This window comes from Orbicella faveolata, unplaced genomic scaffold, assembly GCF_042242905.1.
Source record: "Orbicella faveolata isolate gen_17 unplaced genomic scaffold, um_ofav_v1 contig_1, whole genome shotgun sequence".
Lineage (NCBI taxonomy): Eukaryota > Metazoa > Cnidaria > Anthozoa > Scleractinia > Merulinidae > Orbicella > Orbicella faveolata.
This window is the reverse complement of record NW_028301536.1, coordinates 22,723,842-22,742,500: the sequence shown is the minus strand read 5'-3', so window position 1 is coordinate 22,742,500 and position 18,659 is coordinate 22,723,842. Positions and strand designations below refer to the sequence as shown.

Genomic DNA, 18,659 nt, shown 5'->3' with positions numbered 1-18,659 from the left:
TGCCATTTGGTTTAATCAAGGCCAGGTTAGATATTTTAGAGGTTTGCCTTCTCCTTTCATTTCAACATGCACAAGCCTGAAAACTTAAATTATCTCAATTTTGCTTTTAACCCATTGACACCTGTGCTGGCCCTAACTGGCCATGATGAGTACTGGCCTTTGTTCCACTTCTGATGTCATCACCTTTGATCAAAATTGGCATCATCTATACTCAAGTTCTGCAGGAGGAAAAGATCTTTCCAATGACACCCAGTTCAGAGTGATCAGCTCAATGGAGTGTGAAATATGCACGAAAATGCTCAGAAATTTGAGTGAAAAACTCGGAGCAAAATTTCCTGCCACCATGCTAGCTACTCAATGGTAAAAATTGCCCATCTCTATGATGCTTTCTCAAAAAGTTTTGAACTGGAAGCAAGCCAAGTAGAAGGTCAATCACTACAGCAAAAAGATAAGAAAAGGAGAAAAAGTAAAGGCAAAAAAAAAAAATTTAAAAATCGAAAAGCCTATTGACATAGTGGCATTGATTTCTGCGCATGCCAAAGAAGCAATGTCATGAAACACGATGCTAGTGGAAAGAAAGCCATGCTGTCATGTTGTAAATGCCTTTTGGAGCTCATTTGGCTCATATCCAGACTGAAGATTTCCAAAATGTCCAACAAATGCATTTTTGGCGAAAAGAATCCAGGAGTCAATGTGTTCATAAACTACCATTTAATTCTGGTAATGTGATGGTTAAAACAATGTATGTTCCCTTGTAAAATAAGACCAGGATCTTGGTGGGATCCCACCACGATCTTGGCAGGAATCCCACTGGAATCCAGGCAAGATTTTGGCCACCAGGATTTTCATTCCTTACTTGATCCTGGCAAATTCTACATTGAGATGAAAAATTGTAAGTTTCAATCACAAAACTTCCATCTCAGTCTTAACCAGCTGTTGTTTAGTGTCTAGTGTACATGTAAAGCTGTTATTAAAGTTCCTGTTCACACATAGAATTTAGAAATACTGATAGTACTGTGATTCGCACAGTACAATAACATACATGTATATATGCTAATTGATATAATAATTTGTTTCCTAGGTTTGCAGTGCTGGTTCTCGTTTGATTGTCCAAGAGACTTGTGCTAAGAAGCTGATTGGCAAGATAAAAGAGCGTATGGCACATCTTAGGGTCGGACACAGCCTTGATAAGTGCGTTGACATGGGAGCAATAGTTGACCCTTCCCAAAAGAAGTCCATCGAAGCTTTTGTCGAGGAGGCCAGGAAGCAAGGAGCTAAGGTTTATCAAAATTGTGCTACAATACCGGCAGATGGGTCTTATTACCCACCTACACTGGTCACAAATGTCCAGCCTGTGTCCAAGATTGTCATGGAAGAGGTACTCTTCAAATGTCAATAAATGTTAACCTTGGAATTACGGTCAGTACATGTATATCTGTTCTAGGATAAGAAAGTTGGTTAGTCTGGATTATAACAGACTACAGAAATACATAATTTTTATCTCGGCTATTTTTAAATAGTTTTTGATTTTAATTGTTAATATATTTTTTTCTACACGGACTGGCAAGTTTCATAGGGGATCGTCCCTAAGTTGTGACATGAAACCCATCATTCCAAAGAATTTGGTCAGTTCCTACTACATGTACTGCACATGCTCCACTTATAAAAGTTGCTAGGTAAAGAATTATTGTTAGCAACTGCAATTGTGGCCATTGAAACCTTTGGACAGCATTGCCTGAGGTATCAAAACAGAAAATAACTATACTGTTTTCCTAAAACGACACTGTTTTACAATGTAAGGAAAAGTCGAAAATTAACTTAACATTTTAAGTGTTGTGAACCAAAGCCTTTCTTTTCCCTTATCCAATTGTTACTTCTGAGTATCACAGCGATGTCTAACAGGTTGGGGTACCTTCAACTGTACCATTGATGAACAACAAACCATAGTCTTGATTTGCCTTGTGATATACATTCTTTCTCTTGGTGAAAAGGTGTTTGGCCCAGTTCTGACTGTTCTGACATTCAGAACTGCCAAGGAAGGAATAGCATTGGCTAACAACACCAACTACGGCCTTGGGGGAAGTGTCTGGACAGAAAATCTGTCACTTGCTTTAGAAGTTGCATTAAGCATCAAGGCTGGGTCAGTCTGGGTGAATGGACATAATCTGTTTGATGCTGCAGCTGGGTTTGGAGGCTACCGTGAGAGTGGGTTTGGACGAGATGGTGGGAAAGAGGTAATGCGAACTAGATCACATTGATTTCAAACATGTCTGTGTCATCTAACATTATGCACTGTTGGAACTTGAGTGACATCATGACTATTTAATATATTCCACAGGGCTTGTATGAATATGTTTGCCCTTCTTGGCAAGAAAGGGCCAGACCAGCTGTGGAGGATTACGACGTGAAGTCATTTGGTTCTACAGTTCCTGCCACAGTGATGAATCCAAATTCGAATCCACTAAAACTCCCTCCGTTGTCACCAGGAAAACTGAATGGAATTGTTCCACCAAGGTATATGACCGAGATTGACAAATGAGAGGATAAGTTACTCTGATTTATTACACAACTCCTATGGTTGAGAGGGCATGAAATTCTGTCTGAGTTTGCTGCCAAGGGAAAGTGTGACTTTACCTCTCTTGTTTTGGGAAATATGCGCCTTGACCACTTTCGATATATTAAAATTCAGCATGGCAGTGAGGCTTAGAGGACACAAACAACAGGAATTGAATGACCACGTTTTTTCATTTCTTTTGTTTGTGTCCTCTAAGCCTCACTATCAAGCTGAATTTTAATATATTGAAAGTGGCCTATTAGCTCTTTCATGAAGATTCAGATCTAGACATTCAACATTCAACTCTGAGAGCAACATAGAGCATATCTTTTTTGTCACTTGTTATCATGTAACTGCTGATGTTAAAAAACTTTGCTTTTGTAGCATTGATCATACGTACAAAATGTACATTGGAGGGGCTCAGAAACGACCTGATGGAAACTATTCTCGACCAGTATTGAACCTTAAGGGGGAGGTGATAGGACAAGTTGCTGATGGAAACAGAAAGGATATCAGAGATGCTGTGGAGGCAGCACATAAAGCAGCGCCAGGGTATGGAACCTTTGATGTCAAAGAAGAAATTCTCTGTAGAGTTCTCCATTTAGAGCTTTTGTTTCAGCTTGAACAGTTTCAATGCAATTTTATTTTGTTCATGCAATCTGAGGGATTTTTTCTCTAAATATATCTAGTTAATAAAGGTAACAAATTACAATAACAAAGTAATGTGCTGTGGTATTACTACATCCATCCTGATCATCATCATCATCATCATCTTTCCCTTCTCTCCTTTTGGAGAATGGGGCCATCGATCCATCTCCTCCAAGCAACTCGGTCTTTTGCTGCCACCATTGCCCCCTCCATGTCTTGCATCCAAGATGTTCTCTTTCCTTGTTGATCTTTCTTCGCAACGTCTCTCTTGGCCATCGTCTCCAGCATTTGCCTTCTAGTGCACATGTTAGTGCTATTATGCTAAACATTGTTCCAACGTTCCTGCACGCAACCCTGACACTTTCCTTGGGTATAGCTAATGGCCTACTCAGCGTACGAACTACATCCATACTACACTAATTATTTGCGGAAGTTGATAATCTTTGCTATCTGCATTTCCCTGTCAAAGTATGCTGTGACCTCACACCAAATGTACTGGTAATACCCCTAATCCAAGTGACGTACAGGAGATTTACACCTTTACAAAATTATAGAATCAAAGCAACTTTAAGTAATGCCAATTTCTCCTTTAGTTTCAAACTTCAGGTCTGTCAATAAAACCATGAAGTGAGATGGTTAATAAATTGTAAGATTTTCAGCAGTACTTTGATTAAATTACTGTTGTCACTTTTTGTAGCTGGGGTAAACGAGCTGCCCACAACAGAGCCCAGATTGTTTACTATATGGCTGAGAATTTGGAGCTGCGGCACAATGAGTTTAGCCAGAGATTGTGTGACATGACCGGCTGTTCTATGGAGGAGGCCAAGAAAGAACTGGATGTTACAATCCAGCGGTTGTTTTACTGGGGAGCATATGCAGACAAATATGGTGGTACTGTACAGGTTAGTTCAAAGAGTGATGGTCTGCACACCCAAGAGATCACTCATGGAGTTCACACATTATTTTGTCATTTCTGGTGATGTTGCCTGCTTGCCCAGTGTTCTGGGATCAGTATCATCATGGTGCTCTTTTCTAAAGTTTCATTCTTTTCCCACCCTTCCCTCAAGGAAACTCCATTCTATGGTGCTACAGTGAAGATCCACGAGCCAGTGGGCGTGATAGGTATCACTTGTCCTGACAGCTGTCCGTTATTAGCATTTGTGTCTCTACTGGCTCCTGCTGTTATCAGAGGAAACACTGTGATCATTATACCGAGTCACAAACACCCAGTGATTGCTGTCGACATGTATCAGGTACCACTGTCATATTTTGCATCTCAACTTTGATTAATTATTTTAAATAACAATCACAAATTAGTTAATATATTTTGAGATGATTGATATCATGCAGTTTTCCTTCATTATCAGGTTCATTTGTTCAAAGCCGGATGGATGCTATCCATCAGATAAATCACTTTGTAGTTTGTTTAGTCAATGCCTTAATCCATTAGATAGTGATTTTTAATAGTGGACAGTGTTATCTACCCTTTTGACAACTGGACCTATAAATGATTCAGATCATGTCATCATCATCATCATCATCATCATTATATCATTAACTTTATTTATCCTCGAGTATATTTACAGAGTGGCATTGCTGCTGTTATTCCCATACTATATAAAATTCCGCTATTTTAGTACATGTGGTTGTCTTCAAACACCCCAAGCAGCCCTGTTGCTTTTCTTATCTAGTCTAGATACATTGCTCTTTTATATGGACTTTTAGACCTTGTATGCAATAATTTTTGAAGGGGGTGTAGTTTGTCACAAAAAGAACCCATTGGGATGACCCGTTTTTTCGTCAAGATGAATTACTTTGCAGATAATTTGTATTTAAATATTGCTGAAATTGAAATTTGTTTTGCCATAACAGGCGAGAGGGTTTACATTTTTGATACATGTTATCCATGCTTAACAGAAAACAGCTTCTTTTGTGTAATGTATGAAGAAAAACAAGCTAACACAACAGTGGCATAAATTAATGAGAGGTGCATCCTAAAGCTCTGTATAAATGTGAAGTATGGACTCGTTACAGAACCAATGAGATTGCTCCTTTCCATAATGGACCGCTTTGCCAAGTAATAATTGGTTTATTTTCTAGATCTTCGATACTTCTGATCTGCCCGGTGGCGTGGTAAACATAGTAACAGGCGATAGAGATCATTTAACCAAATACCTGTCTGAACACCAGGATGTGCAGGCTATGTGGTACTTTGGCTCCGCAGAGGGCAGCAAATTTGTAGAGTGGTCCTCATCGGTCAACGTGAAACGCACCTTTGTGAACTACGGTCAGAGCCGTGATTGGCTCGACAACTCTCAGGGGCAGGGAGAGGAGTTTTTGTTCCATGCTACCGAATGTAAAAACGTGTGGCTTCCCATGGGAGACATCTTTGCCAACTGAGAGGGATATCTGAAAGAGATTCTACGGTATAGTGGTGCATTCCTTCTGTGAAGATCTGCAGGATTAAGTCACAAAAAAATGAAAAAATATGTGCAACATTTGGTAATATATAAGAACACGAATGAGAAGCACTTGACTATCAGTGCAAATATGGGGTACGGTTAACAATCATATTCCAATAAGTCATATTTTTATAGCCAATTCACTCTGACACACTCAGTATTGTTGTTATAGAAACCACCAGTAATTTGGCATACTTATGGTGTTTTTCATCCATCGTGACTCTTTCATGGTAAATCGCTTGTCAGCCAGTGTCTTGATTCACTATAAGTGACCCGTTGCCTAGGGGACAAAAATATTTAAATAAGTGTTCTCAACAAGAAGTAACTTAAGTAGTCAAACTGTTTTAAAACGGTAGCCCATGCTAAATCAAATCAAAAAGGGAATTGCTAACTTGAATTGCTGGTTTTTGTTATGGGTCAATTGAAGAAAGGGTGGTACGATAAGGCAATTAGTAAAGCGCAGACATGTGTGAAATGAATTTTTGAAATAATAAAGGGAAAAAAAAAATCGGTAAATCATTTGAAACTGATTCCTGAAGAAGGACCTCAGATTTCTATTTATTTCAGTGACTGACGGAACATTATACCATTTCTTCATAATTCGTCACATTTTATTGTGAAGCTTTCTTCTATGTAGTTCTAAACTCCATCCGTTTCAATTTAGTTTTGTTTCTAAATGTTATTTTAACTTTCCCGTTACCAAGCATGTATGGCCTAGCTGACATGCCAGCCTATGATTATATGAAAGATCTTAAATTTGAGCTACGGAGAAAGACGTAAGTGATCATCTCCGTTGTAAACCTGCGATCAAGCGTTCTTTTTTATCAGCAGTTAAAAAAACGTCTGATGGCAGGTTCCTCAGTTTTGTACACGGCTTAAGCAGTTATATACAGGTAATTTAGCAGTTACTTTTCACAACTGCTTAAGTTGAATACATAATTGCGATGATCATTCTTGTCTTTGCATGTCAGCGTATAGAACTCTCTTGTAAACAATGCCCTTTGAAGAGCCGGGCTCAAAACTCCAGTAACCTTCTGCCCTTTAAGGAGAATCTTTGCGGTTCCAGTCCTAGTTCGCATGAAGCTGCCCGGCTCTGCAGCCTTTTCCATTCGGTTCACGCGGAGCCCAGCACGTGAAGATTGGAATGGAGGAATCAGACCAGTAGAATCTGTCGTAAATCCGCAGTAAACCGATCCAAACTTTGGTCCATCTTCATCGCTTGTCTCTCCAGTGCCAGCACTTACTCGTTTTCTCGGGTATTGTTAATCTTCATTAGTTCTCGTCCATTGTCAAAACAGAACTGTTTTGCGTTGTCCCAACTTTTAACTTGGCTTCTTGTTTAATAAGAAGTAAAGTCCATCGAAAGCGTGCCAGTTCGTAGGGCTTGATTTCCCAGAGACGATATAATATTGTGCGCCAAATAAACACATTTCCGTGGACACTCCTCGTGTTCCGCTAACCTGATTCGGCCTCTATCATCGTTGTCTTTCAATAATAACATTCCCGCCCCCGCCCCCCAGGTGTCCGTATAGCCAATGGCATTGTGGTTGAAACATCAGGAATCCAAAAACCGAAATCTGAAATCCGCAATTTTCCGCAAGTTTAGCTGATCGTCTCTGTGTACGACCGCTTGTTGCTAATATGCGCGCGCTGAGAAATGTAACCTGCTACGTGACAATCAGTCGACGAAACCATGGAGAGTTTAGAAATTCAACAGAACAGAAACATAACACGATGAGAAGGACTGTTCTTCTCAAGATACTTTGGGTGCTCCCTTTAGTTGCTGTATGTAGAGGTAAGAACTCGGTATGAATTATTTGTATCGGGAATTTTACGCCAAATTGCACAACACTTATATGCTGAGAGACCCAGCATGGAACTGAACAAAAGACTAGAATGTTAAGTTCAATCAAACTTACGGCAATAAATTACAAGTGAAAAAGATGAGATCTGTTGGCATAAGCGTGGAACAAAGAAAAGTCCGAGTTTCCGGCGGGTATCGAACCCAGGACTTCTTTCGTAACGGTCGAGTGCTTTAATCAAGTGCTGAGCTGCAGCTCTTTTGTGCAATTTTTTAGTACATACTAGAAGCGCAACCCAGATTCAGAGTCGTTAGAAGAAGTTTATTATGACACCTTTTTAGATGTAAAAGAACAGGATGAATCCTGGTAAAATGGAAAACTTGCGTCTATACCGTTCAATAACTCCGACATATGTTTGAACATAAACAATGAGCTTGTCTCCTTGCATGGTTCATCGTGGAACGTATTTGGCTGCATGGTTGTCTATGTTTTCATTCAGGAATATTGGAAACTATAACAAAGCTATTAAAAACTTTAAACTATATGAAATGGTAATTTAACAGCACTGAGGACGTTTCACGCTCAAATGGCGGCAAAATCTAAGGCATCTAACCTCAGTTTGAAAATAAGGTGTTCTTACAAAAAAGGAGTGTACTAGATTACGATACTTTGTTATTAAAAGTGTTCCTCCTCTACAGGGTACTTGGAGATTTGGGCGGTCAATCCATACGAATCCACCTGTACTGGTGGGACCGTTTCTTTTGAAGCTGAAGTTACTGGCGCTGAAGCCGAATTCGTCATAGAGTGGTGGTCTCATAGCGCTGGCCAATACTTGGATGACAGTGAGCATTTTTCTCTGGATGAGAACAAAACGGTGCTGACCATAACTAATGCCTTACCACATCATGCTGGACTCTACTACGCCAATATTAGATATGTCACTGAGTACAGCGTTAGTGATTTCACCAGATTTCAGTTGGAGGTTGAAGGTATTTGATAATTTATTTGTTATCTATTTTGTGAGATCTATTTAACAATTAGATTATTAGCTCTCGATTTCTATTTAACAATTAGATTATGAGCTCGAGATTTCTATGGCCTCATAGAAATCGAATGCGAATAATCTAATTGTTTTATTAGAATTCTAATTGAAATTTCCTTCAAATAATGATTCCAATTATTTCTGGCTCAGTATCAAACTTCGCCCTTTAGAGAATACGCGCTGACTGAGTTAATTGTCAATTTGACATTTTCAGTTGTGCAAGCGCGCTTATCAGTTTCTTCAAAACTTTCGAGCTTTTTTAATCCAAGAAACCGTAAATGCCCTCCTTTTAATTTTCTCAGGAATTTTGTCCATTCGTTTGTTCTAAATGTTTTTTCAAAATTTCGGAGAAACGAGGAAACGTTGCAATTTTGTGGACCACACCAAGCTACTGCACACTAATGACTGATAGTGTGCAATGGCTCAGCCAATCAGATTACAGCATTTGTATTAGTATACTAGAAAAATTCTACTAATGGATGATAGTCAACGAGTAGCTCAGCCAATCAGGTTGCAGCATTTGCGTTAGTATACTAGTAGAATTCTTCTAAATATATTTAGTATAAATCTTCTAGCATTCTGTCAGGGATGCTGTCCTCGAATTGGCTACGCTACTCACTGTCTATTCTATTGAAGATTTCTATACGTGATAGAAATCTCGAGCTCCTGATCTAATCTTTAAATATAAAGAGAGTGGTTTCCAGTAAAGTGTGTCGTAAAATTAAAACTAAGCTTCTAATTATTAAGCGGACACCCTCTATTAAGTGGACACTAGCTTAAGTCCCAATATTTTCTTCCCACATTTACTGTAAATTAAACCTGCATTCAGCTAACACCCTTATTAAACGGACGCGGACACCAATATTAAGCCATTTTGTTGCACAAAACCTGCAATTTCGCTCCGCTCGAAACGTCAGCTATCGAATCTCTTTACGGTGGCCAATTCACATTATCAACCCAGTCGATAAAACTAAATTATCCTGCAATTAAGCGGACACTTCAAGGGCTCATTTTACTTCTTTAAGGTTCAGCTGAGCCATAATTCAGCGATATCGTTTTGAAGCTAAGGGTCGGTAAGTGATCATTCCAGATTGATTCATTGATTGACTGGACATTGTACTATGAGCAGTCTTAGCTAGTCTTTGACCCTACACTGTGTTACACAGTGTTACAAAAGGGTTAATAATGACTATTATTGAACAACATACTAGAACCTGTTTGGAGCGGACACCCAGTATTAAGCGGACACTAGTGAGGGTCCCAATGCTGTCCGCTTAATACAGGTCTCACTGTACTCAAGTTAAACCGTTCTTTGTATAATTATATACAAAAATCTATAGCATTACGTTTACTGCCTGCCTTCCATCCTTATCAGTTAATTTTGTCCATTTGTCAGTTGACAGTTAAATTTTGGGACATTTGTCATTTGTCAGTTAAAGTGGCTGTTAATAATTAACCTCTCCTAGTTGACTCCTTTTAAAGAAAATTTGCATATAATTAATTGCAAAACGCTTACTTTCTAAAAACTTTTCTTTTGTACTTTTCATGATCGGCATGCAAAGTAAGGTTCTTAATTTCTTACAAGTATCTGCCAATGAAAACTAATACTTAAATTTCAATGTATCATTATTAATATCTACCAATGTACCTTACAAATCCAGGCGAAAACGAACTCCTACTGTCCTTCCGGATCTGGACACGAGTTACCAACCTGTCGTGTCAAATCGCTTGCAATTTATTTCCAGCGGAATACGTAAACCATGATATATGTTTATGGCACTTAAAATCTAGCTGCATTCAGTAAAGACCACCAAATAGTGTAAATAAATTATTTCGAGAGAACTTAAAGAACGGCGTCTTGTCAGCGTCTTGAAACGGGTTAAAACTTCGGCCTTGTTTAATTCTGGGCTTCGTTTTTTCAGAATTCCAGGGACAATGTAACATTCGACTCATACACAAGATATTATAAAACTAGCGTCTAGTTCGCTGCCGCTGCCTATCTGTAGTTAACGTTATTGCAATATTTTTAGTTTTTTCCACAGCGTAAGTGGAAATGATCAATACTTACCGTATTAAAAAAAACTTTAGTGATAGTTTTGGTCTAAAGCAATTTAAAAAGCATGAGCTTTATACTAGAAAGGTTAGAGTACTAATATTTTAACCGAAAAAAGTCATTTTCGATGAATTTCAAACGGATAACAATGGCTAAAGTCTTTAGTCAGTTTTCAATATATCTGACTACAATTATTGTCAGTTGTGAGTTACGTTTTCGGGTATTTGCCAGTTGTCAGCTGTTTATTTATTTTTTTTTTGGCCATTTGTCAGTTGTCAGTTAATCACATCCAGACCCTTGTTTAACACTGACAAAGAAAAGAACTGAACTATCAAGAAAGTCCTATAGCATCAAAAAGAACACACCAGAGACGAATGGTGTGACAATATATCAGGAACACGCGCTGAATGAAGCCGTGTCCTATCTTTTAACCATGAGTATTTGAAACTGATTCCTGAAGAAGGACCTCAGATTTCTATTCATTTCAGTGACTGACGGAACATTAGACAATTTCCTCATAATTCGTCACATTTTATTGTGAAGCTTTCTTCTATGTAGTTCTAAACTCCATCCGTTTCAATTTAGTTTTGTTTGTAAATGTTATTCTAATTTTCCCGTCACCAAACATGTATGGCCTTAGCTTGCTGACATGCCAGCATATGATTATATGAAAGATCTTAATTTGAGCCACGGAGAAAGACGTAACCGATCGTCTCCATTGTAAACCTGCGATCAAGCGTTCTTTTTTAACAGCAGTTAAAAAAATGCCTAATGGAAGGTTACTCGGTTGTGTACACAGCTTAAGCAGTTGTATACAGGTAATTTAGCAGTTACTTTTCACAACTGCTTAAGTTGAATACATAATTGCGATGATCATTCATGCTATTCTTGTCTTTGCATGTAAGCGTATAGAACTCTCTTGTAAACAATGCCCTTTGAAGAGCGGGGCTCAAAACTCCAGTAACCTTCTGCCCTTTAAGGAGAATCTTCGCGGTTCCAGTCCTAGTCCGCATGAAGCTGCCCGGCTCTGCAGCCTTTTCCATTCGGTTCACGCGGAGCGCAGCACGTGAAGATAGGAATGGAGGAATCAGACTAGTAGAATCTGTCGTAAATCCACTGTAAACCGATCCAAACTTTGGTCCATCTTCATCGCTTGTCTCTCCAGTGCCAGCACTTACTCGTTTTCTCGGGTATTGTTAATCTTCATTAGTTCTCGTCCATTGTCAAAACAGAACTGTTTTGCGTTGTCCCAACTTTTAACTTGGCTTCTTGTTTAATAAGAAGTAAAATCCATCGAAAGCGTGCGAGTTCATAGGGCTTGATTTCCCAGAGACGATATAATATTGTGCGCCAAATAAACACATTTCCGTGGACACTCCTCGTGTCCCGTTAACCCGATTCGGCCTCTATCATCGTTGTCTTTCAATAATAACATTCCCGCCCCCGCCCCCCAGGTGTCCGTATAGCCAATGGCATTGTGGTTGAAACATCAGGAATCCAAAAACCGAAATCTGATATCCGCAAAGCCGAAATTGTCCGTAAATCTAGCTGATTTTGTGTACGACCGCTTGTTGCTAATATGCGCGCGCTGAGAAATGTAACCTGTTACGTGACAATCAGTCGACGAAACCATGGAGAGTTTAGGAGTTCAACTGAAAAGAAAAATAACACGATGAGAAGGACTGTTCTTCTCAAGATACTTTGGGTGCTCCCTTTAGTTGCTGTATGTAGAGGTAAGAACTCGGTATGAATTATTTGTATCGGGAATTTTACGCTGAATTGCACAACACTTATATCCTGTGAGACCCAAAATGGAACTGAACAAAAAACTAGAATGTTAAGTTCAATAAAACTTACGGCAATAAATTACAAGTGAAAAAGATGAGATCTGTTGGCATAAGCGTGGAACAAAGAAAAGTCCGAGTTTCCGGCGGGTATCGAACCCAGGACTTCTTTCGTAACGGTCGAGTGCTTTAATCAAGTGCTGAGCTGCAGCTCTTTTGTGCAATTTTTTAGTACATACTAGAAGCGCAACCCAGACTCAGAGTCGTTAGAAGAAGTTTATTATGACACCTTTTTACACGTAAAAGAACTGCACGAATTCTGGTAAAATGGAAAACTTGCGTCTATACCGTTCAATAACTCCGACATATGTTTGAACATAAACAATGAGCTTGTCTCCTTGCATGGTTCATCGTGGGACTTATTTGGTTGCATGGTTGTCTATGTTTTCATTCAGGAGTATTGAAAACTATAACAAAGCTATTAAAAACTTTAAACTATATGAAATGGTAATTTAACAGCACTGAGGACATTTCACGCTCAAATGGCGGCAAAATCTAAGGCATTTAACCTCAGTTCGAAAATAAGGTGTTCTTACAAAAAAGGAGTGTACTAGATTACGATACTTTGTTATTAAAAGTGTTCCTCCTCTACAGGGTACTTGGAGATTTGGGCGGTCAATCCATACGAATCCACCTGTACTGGTGGGACCGTTTCTTTTGAAGCTGAAGTTACTGGCGCTGAAGCCGAATTCGTCATAGAATGGTGGTCTCATAGCGCTGGCCAGTACTTGGATGACAGTGAGCATTTTTCTCTGGATGAGAACAAAACGGTGCTGACCATAACTAATGCCTTACCACCTCATGTTGGACTCTACTACGCCAATATTAGATATGTCACTGAGTACAGCTTTCGTGATTTCGACATATTTCATTTGGAGGTTGAGGGTATTTGATAATTTATTTGTTATCTATTTTGTGAGATCTATTTAACAATTAGATTAATAGCTCTCGATTTCTATTTAACAATTAGATTATGAGCTCGAGATTTCTTTGAGGTGATAGGTGATGAGGCCGAAGGCCGAATCAACTATGGCCTCATAGAAATCGAATGCGAATAATCTAATTGTTTTACTTAGAATTCTATCTGAAATTTCCTTCAAATAATGATTCCAATTATTTCTGGCTTAGTATTAAACTTCGCGCTTTAGAGAATACGCGCGGACTGAATTAATTGTCAATTTGACATTTGCAGTTGTGCAAGGGCGCTTATCAGTTTCTTCAAAACTTTCGAGCTTTTTTAATCCAAGAAACCGTAAATGCCCTCCTTTTAATTTTCTCAGGAATTTTGTTCATTCGTTTGTTTCTAAATGTTTTTTCAAAATTTCGGAGAAACGAGGAAACGTTGCAATTTTGTGGACCACACCAAGCTACTGCACACTATTAATAAATAAATGGCTGATAGTGTGCAATGGCTCAGCCAATCAGATTACAGCATTTGTATTAGTATACTAGGAGAATTCTACTAATGGGTGATAGTCAACGAGTAGCTCAGCCAATCAGGTTGCAGCATTTGCGTTAGTATACTAGTAGAATTCTTCTAAATATATTTAGTATAAATCTTCTAGCATTCTGTCAGGGATGCTGTCCACGTATTGGCTACGCTACTCACTGTCTATTCTGTTTAAGATTTCTATACGTGATAGAAATCTCGAGCTCCTGACCTAATCTTTAAATATAAAGAGAGTGGTTTCCAGTAAAGTGTCGTAAAATTAAAGCTAAGCTTCTAATTATTAAGCGGACACCCTCTATTGGGTGGACACCAGCTTAAGTCCCAATATTTTCTTCCCACATTTACTGTAAATTAAACCTGCATTCAGCTGACAACCCTATTAAACGGCCGAGGACACCAATATTAAGCCATTTTGTTGCACAAAACCTGCAATTTCGCTCCGCTCGAAACGTCAGCTTTCGAATCTCTTTACGGTGGCCAATTCACATTATCAACCCAGTCGATAAAACTAAATTACCCTGCAATTAAGCGGACACTTCAAGGGCTCATTTTACTTGTAAAGGTTCAGCTGAGACTCCTTAACACAATTGCGATATCGTTTTAAAGTGATTATTTTTATTTTATTATTGTTTTAAGTGATTATTCCAGATTGATTCATTGATTGACTGGACATTGTACTATGAGCAGTCTTAGCTAGTCTTTGATCCTACACTGTGTTACACAGTGTTACAAAAGGGTTAATAATGACTGTTATTGAACAACATACTAGAACCTGTTTGGAGCGGACACCCAGTATTAAGCGGACACTAATGAGGGTCCCAATGCTGTCCGCTTAATGTAGGTCTCACTGTACTCAAGTTAAACCGTTCTTTGTATAATTATATACAAAAATCTATAGCATTACGTTTACTGCCTGCCTTCCATCCTTCTTCCTTCCTTCCTTCCTTGGTTCCATTTGCCACACTTATATAACGCCGATTCCAAACGTATTCCTTCGAATGAACTTATAAACTTCTCCGGCAATACTTATGATTAGCTAGATCAGACCTCAGCAGGATGTCCTTGTTATTCAGTATTTCACTTGTGATTGTTTATCTTGTTATCCGATTGATCTTTCAGATATACATCTTCACACCTTAGTAAAGAGCCCGGTTAAAATAGAGTTTGGTGGTAAAGGTATTTTGAAGGTTAATAAATCCGAGGGAGGCGAGCTATTTTGGATTCATAACGGAAATCTGATACAAGTCAGTCAGGACAGTCAATACACATTTGTGGATGGACAAGGTTCATGGGGGACTGCGCTCGAAATTTCTGATGCGACTGCGGAGCAGGGGGGGTTATACGAGGTCGTACTCAAAAAGGGTGGTTGCCAGGTTCGTAACGTCATTGACGTGCAAGTACAAGGTAAATATCGTCAGAAGCTAACTTTATAATGCTAAAAGTATACATCTAGCATTACAAACTTCTGGTATCGTCATTGTTTCTTCATAGAATGAATGATGTGAAACTGGGGAAAATACAAACGAAATGAAGATGCCAGATCGTCGCAGGTCTATAACATTCCAATTTAAGAAACGAGGAGAGTCCCTAATTTTTCAGCAAATAAAAGTTAATTAGCATACTCAAGACAGGTTTAAGAGGGTCTGGATTGGGGGTTGGGGCGGGGGGGGGGGTTGTCAGTTGACAGTTAAAGTTTGGGACATTTGTCATTTGTCAGTTAAAGTGGCTGTTAATAATTAACCTCTCCTAGTTGACTCCTTTTAAAGAAATTTGCATAAAATTAATTGAAAACCCTTAATTTCTAAAAACTTTTCTTTTCTACATTCCATGATCGTCATACAAAGCAAAGTTCTTAATTTCTTACAAGTATCTGCCAATGAAAACTAATACTCAAATTTCAATGTACTATTGTTAATATCTACCAATGTACTTTACAAATCCAGGCGAAAACGAACTCCTACTGTCCTTCCGGAACTAGGACCCGTTTCTCGAAAGCCCCGGAAACTTTTCGGGCCCGTAAAGCCATTTTTAGTCCATCTCTATCTCAGAACGGAGAAGTGTATACGCCTGAAACTTCTTGTATGAAGGGAACTTTTCTTCGTATTGGGAATATGTGAATAAAACAGCTCTGTAATCGTAAGGTTCGAGATTTTGTTATGGCTTTACGGGCCCGAAAAGTTTCCGGGGCTTTCGAGAAACGGGCCCCTGGACACGAGTTACCAACCTGTCGTGTCAAATCGCTTGCAATTTATTTTCCGCGGAATACGTAAACCATGATGTATGTTTATGGCACTTAAAATCTAGCTGCATTCAGTAAAGACCACCAAATAGTGTAAATAAATTATCTCGAGAGAACTTAAAGAACGGCGTCTTGCCAGCGTCTTGAAACGGGTAAAAACTTCTGCTATGTTTAATTCTGGGCTTCGTTTTTTCAGAATTCCAGGGACAATGTAACATTCGACTCATACACAAGATATTATAAAAATGTAACATAGCGTCTAGTTCGCTGCCACTGCCTATCTGTAGTTAACGTTATTGCAATATTTTTAGTTTTTTCCACAGCGTAAGTGGAAATGATCAATACTTACTGTATCATAAAAACAACTTTAGTGATAGCTTTGGTCTAAAGCAATCTAAAAAGCATGAACTTTATACTAGAAAGGTTAGAGTAATAATATTTAACCGAAAAAAGTTTTCAATGAATTTCAAACGGACAACACTAACAATGGCTAAAGCCTTTTGTCAGTTGTTAGTGCATCTAACTACAATCATTGTCCGTTGTCAGTTACGTTTTCGGGTATTTGTCGGTTGTCAGCTGTTTTTTTTGTTTTGGCCATTTGTCAGTTGTCAGTTAATCACATCCAGACCTTTGTTTAATACTGACAAGGAAAAGAACTGAACTATAGAGAAAATCCTATAGCATCAAAAAAAAAAAAAACAACACACACACACCAGGGATGAAGGGTGTGACAATATATCAGGAACACGCGCTGGGTGAAGCCATGTAGGATATTTTTGGATAGAATTCTAACCTATCTTTTAACCGTGAATGTTATATCTTTTTCAGAGCCTGTGGAGGACACAGAGGCTGTTCCCACAGGTTAGCGGACTAGGACTTCGAACACATTAATATCAACGAAAACCTAATAATAATGATTAAGCTTTTCTTCTGAAACATTTAGTGTTTTCCTATTTATTACTGAATGGGGTTGATTGAGTTAAAACTTAGTTCCGACACAACGTCTGACTGACACGTCACCGTCTTCAGGCCTTCAGGTTAACTCAGAGCAATCCCGTGTAAAGAACCACATGTACTGAGCCTAATCAGTCGAGGTTATTGGTTGGCAAAGGAGTTTTGTTACAACCAGCACAATTTCCCTTTGTTACCAGTTTTGTTGTTTTCGCGACTTAGACGCAGGGCTTTATTTTAGGACTGAGAGGAGAACCGAATTACCAACTAAAAGCTCCAAAGAGGTATTGTTCTTTTCTTTTCTAGAAGACCCTAAGCTCTGGGGAATAATTGACCGCAAATACCTGGGGATCTTCAGTGGAGATTTCACTGGCGAGTGGTACTTTGCCCCTTTGGTTCTGGGACCTGTAGTTGTTTTATTACTTGTGCTTGTAGTGTGCATGATCAGACGGTCTCGATCAGGAAAGCGGTAGGCAGCAGTTTATTTCACTGATTTACAACGTCATTCATATGTCCCCAAGAGTCCTTAGGTATTTCCCACTATCCCACTTCCACGATAATGTGTTCCGCCTACGCGTAAAAGTAGCTGTTTGCTGCTGTACAAAGCTGTAAACAAGACTGAACTGAGAGGATCGATCCCGAAGACTTTTCAAATTTATCATTTGGAGATTGTGTTGATCGTTTGATTAGCTTACTTTTCTTTGCTTTCGTTCGTCCGTTATTGTCTCAAAACGTTTTATATAAATCTTTTTGGAGGTCATTTCTTTATCATGTATCAGTTATGCTTTTGTAGTTGTCTCCCTCGACTGTAGGCTTTTCACGAGCGGCATTTACCGTAATAGAAATTTCTATCAAATTGTTTTGGTATCGAGGTCTTTACAAATTGAAAGAATGTTCACTTGTTACCTGTTATTTGCTAGAAAGACTGTAACCTGAACTTACAAATTTTTGAAAGTCTGTTATTTTTACTGTTTACTTCGTTAGTTCCAAGAAAGATAAAGGCGAAGTAGAGGTAACTCACCGCGTGGTTTTTGAAGAGCCTATATACACTGTACAAGACCAGGTGTTCTATCCACCCGCTGACCGAACTTACGACATCGCACCTGTGACGTCAAGTCATCCTCAGTCCCCCAGCTTGGGCACGTATGGAGATATGTCCATATATGGTAGGACTAATGGCGGTATGTCTACCTATGACACGCGTCACGGTCCAACAGTTTCACCACCAGCATCAGGATACAATGCAATGAGCGACCATGAGTTTTTTAGCGACGAATATAATTAAGAAACTTGTTAACTTTGGAATACAAATTATGCTCTCTTCCAAGTGAATGGAGCTTTTCTTGAGAGGACGATCCTCTAAATGTCAATTTCAAGTTGTGTACTCGCTACAGCTTTGAATTTTTAGTGGTAGACACCTTCAACACGGTTGGAAGTAAATTACGTTTTCTTTGAAATAAACACTAGAAGCGGTCTCGGAGAAACTAAGTTACAAAGAGCATGAATTGCTTGTTCGGAGGTGTCCTGTACAGTGTAATTGAAGATTTCTTATAATTTTTCATGCCGAGCCATCTCGATACTCATGCATAGCCCATCGTTTCTCACAGCCGACAA

The 18,659-nt window shown here is 38.9% G+C and overlaps 2 protein-coding genes across 2 annotated transcripts in view; both read left to right on the top strand.

The window, feature by feature from the left end:
- Positions 1-6,180, top strand: part of LOC110066216 (aldehyde dehydrogenase family 16 member A1-like) — an 11,027-nt gene extending 4,847 nt beyond the window's left edge. Inside the window, exons 4-11 of the mRNA XM_020773426.2 lie at positions 1-25; positions 1,082-1,378; positions 1,992-2,234; positions 2,339-2,514; positions 2,939-3,106; positions 3,900-4,104; positions 4,270-4,455; positions 5,303-6,180. The exon at positions 1-25 is cut by the window's left edge and continues 128 nt beyond it. Coding sequence (XP_020629085.2) covers positions 1-25; positions 1,082-1,378; positions 1,992-2,234; positions 2,339-2,514; positions 2,939-3,106; positions 3,900-4,104; positions 4,270-4,455; positions 5,303-5,602 — 1,600 coding nt within the window. The 3' untranslated portion in view covers positions 5,603-6,180. The remainder of the gene's footprint in view (positions 26-1,081; positions 1,379-1,991; positions 2,235-2,338; positions 2,515-2,938; positions 3,107-3,899; positions 4,105-4,269; positions 4,456-5,302) is intronic.
- A 189-nt stretch (positions 6,181-6,369) lies between these two features.
- LOC110066230 (uncharacterized) lies at positions 6,370-18,541 on the top strand. Its single transcript, XM_089286016.1, has 8 exons — positions 6,370-6,440; positions 7,966-8,017; positions 8,149-8,455; positions 13,000-13,290; positions 14,975-15,259; positions 16,923-16,955; positions 17,352-17,514; positions 18,030-18,541. The coding sequence occupies exons 1-8, from the start codon at positions 6,370-6,372 to the stop codon at positions 18,328-18,330; spliced, it is 1,503 nt and encodes a 500-aa protein (XP_089142142.1). The 3' UTR covers positions 18,331-18,541.
- Positions 18,542-18,659: the final 118 nt, after the last annotated feature.

Excerpts from the sequence above, each read along its gene's own strand:
- LOC110066230 (XM_089286016.1), top strand. The coding sequence starts at position 6,370 with ATGTATGGCCTAGCTGACATGCCAGCCTATGATTATATGAAAGATCTT. Across the intron at positions 8,456-12,999 it reads ATTTCAGTTGGAGGTTGAAG|GGTACTTGGAGATTTGGGCG; the intron begins GTATTTGATAAT and ends CCTCCTCTACAG. Across the intron at positions 15,260-16,922 it reads CATTGACGTGCAAGTACAAG|AGCCTGTGGAGGACACAGAG; the intron begins GTAAATATCGTC and ends TATCTTTTTCAG.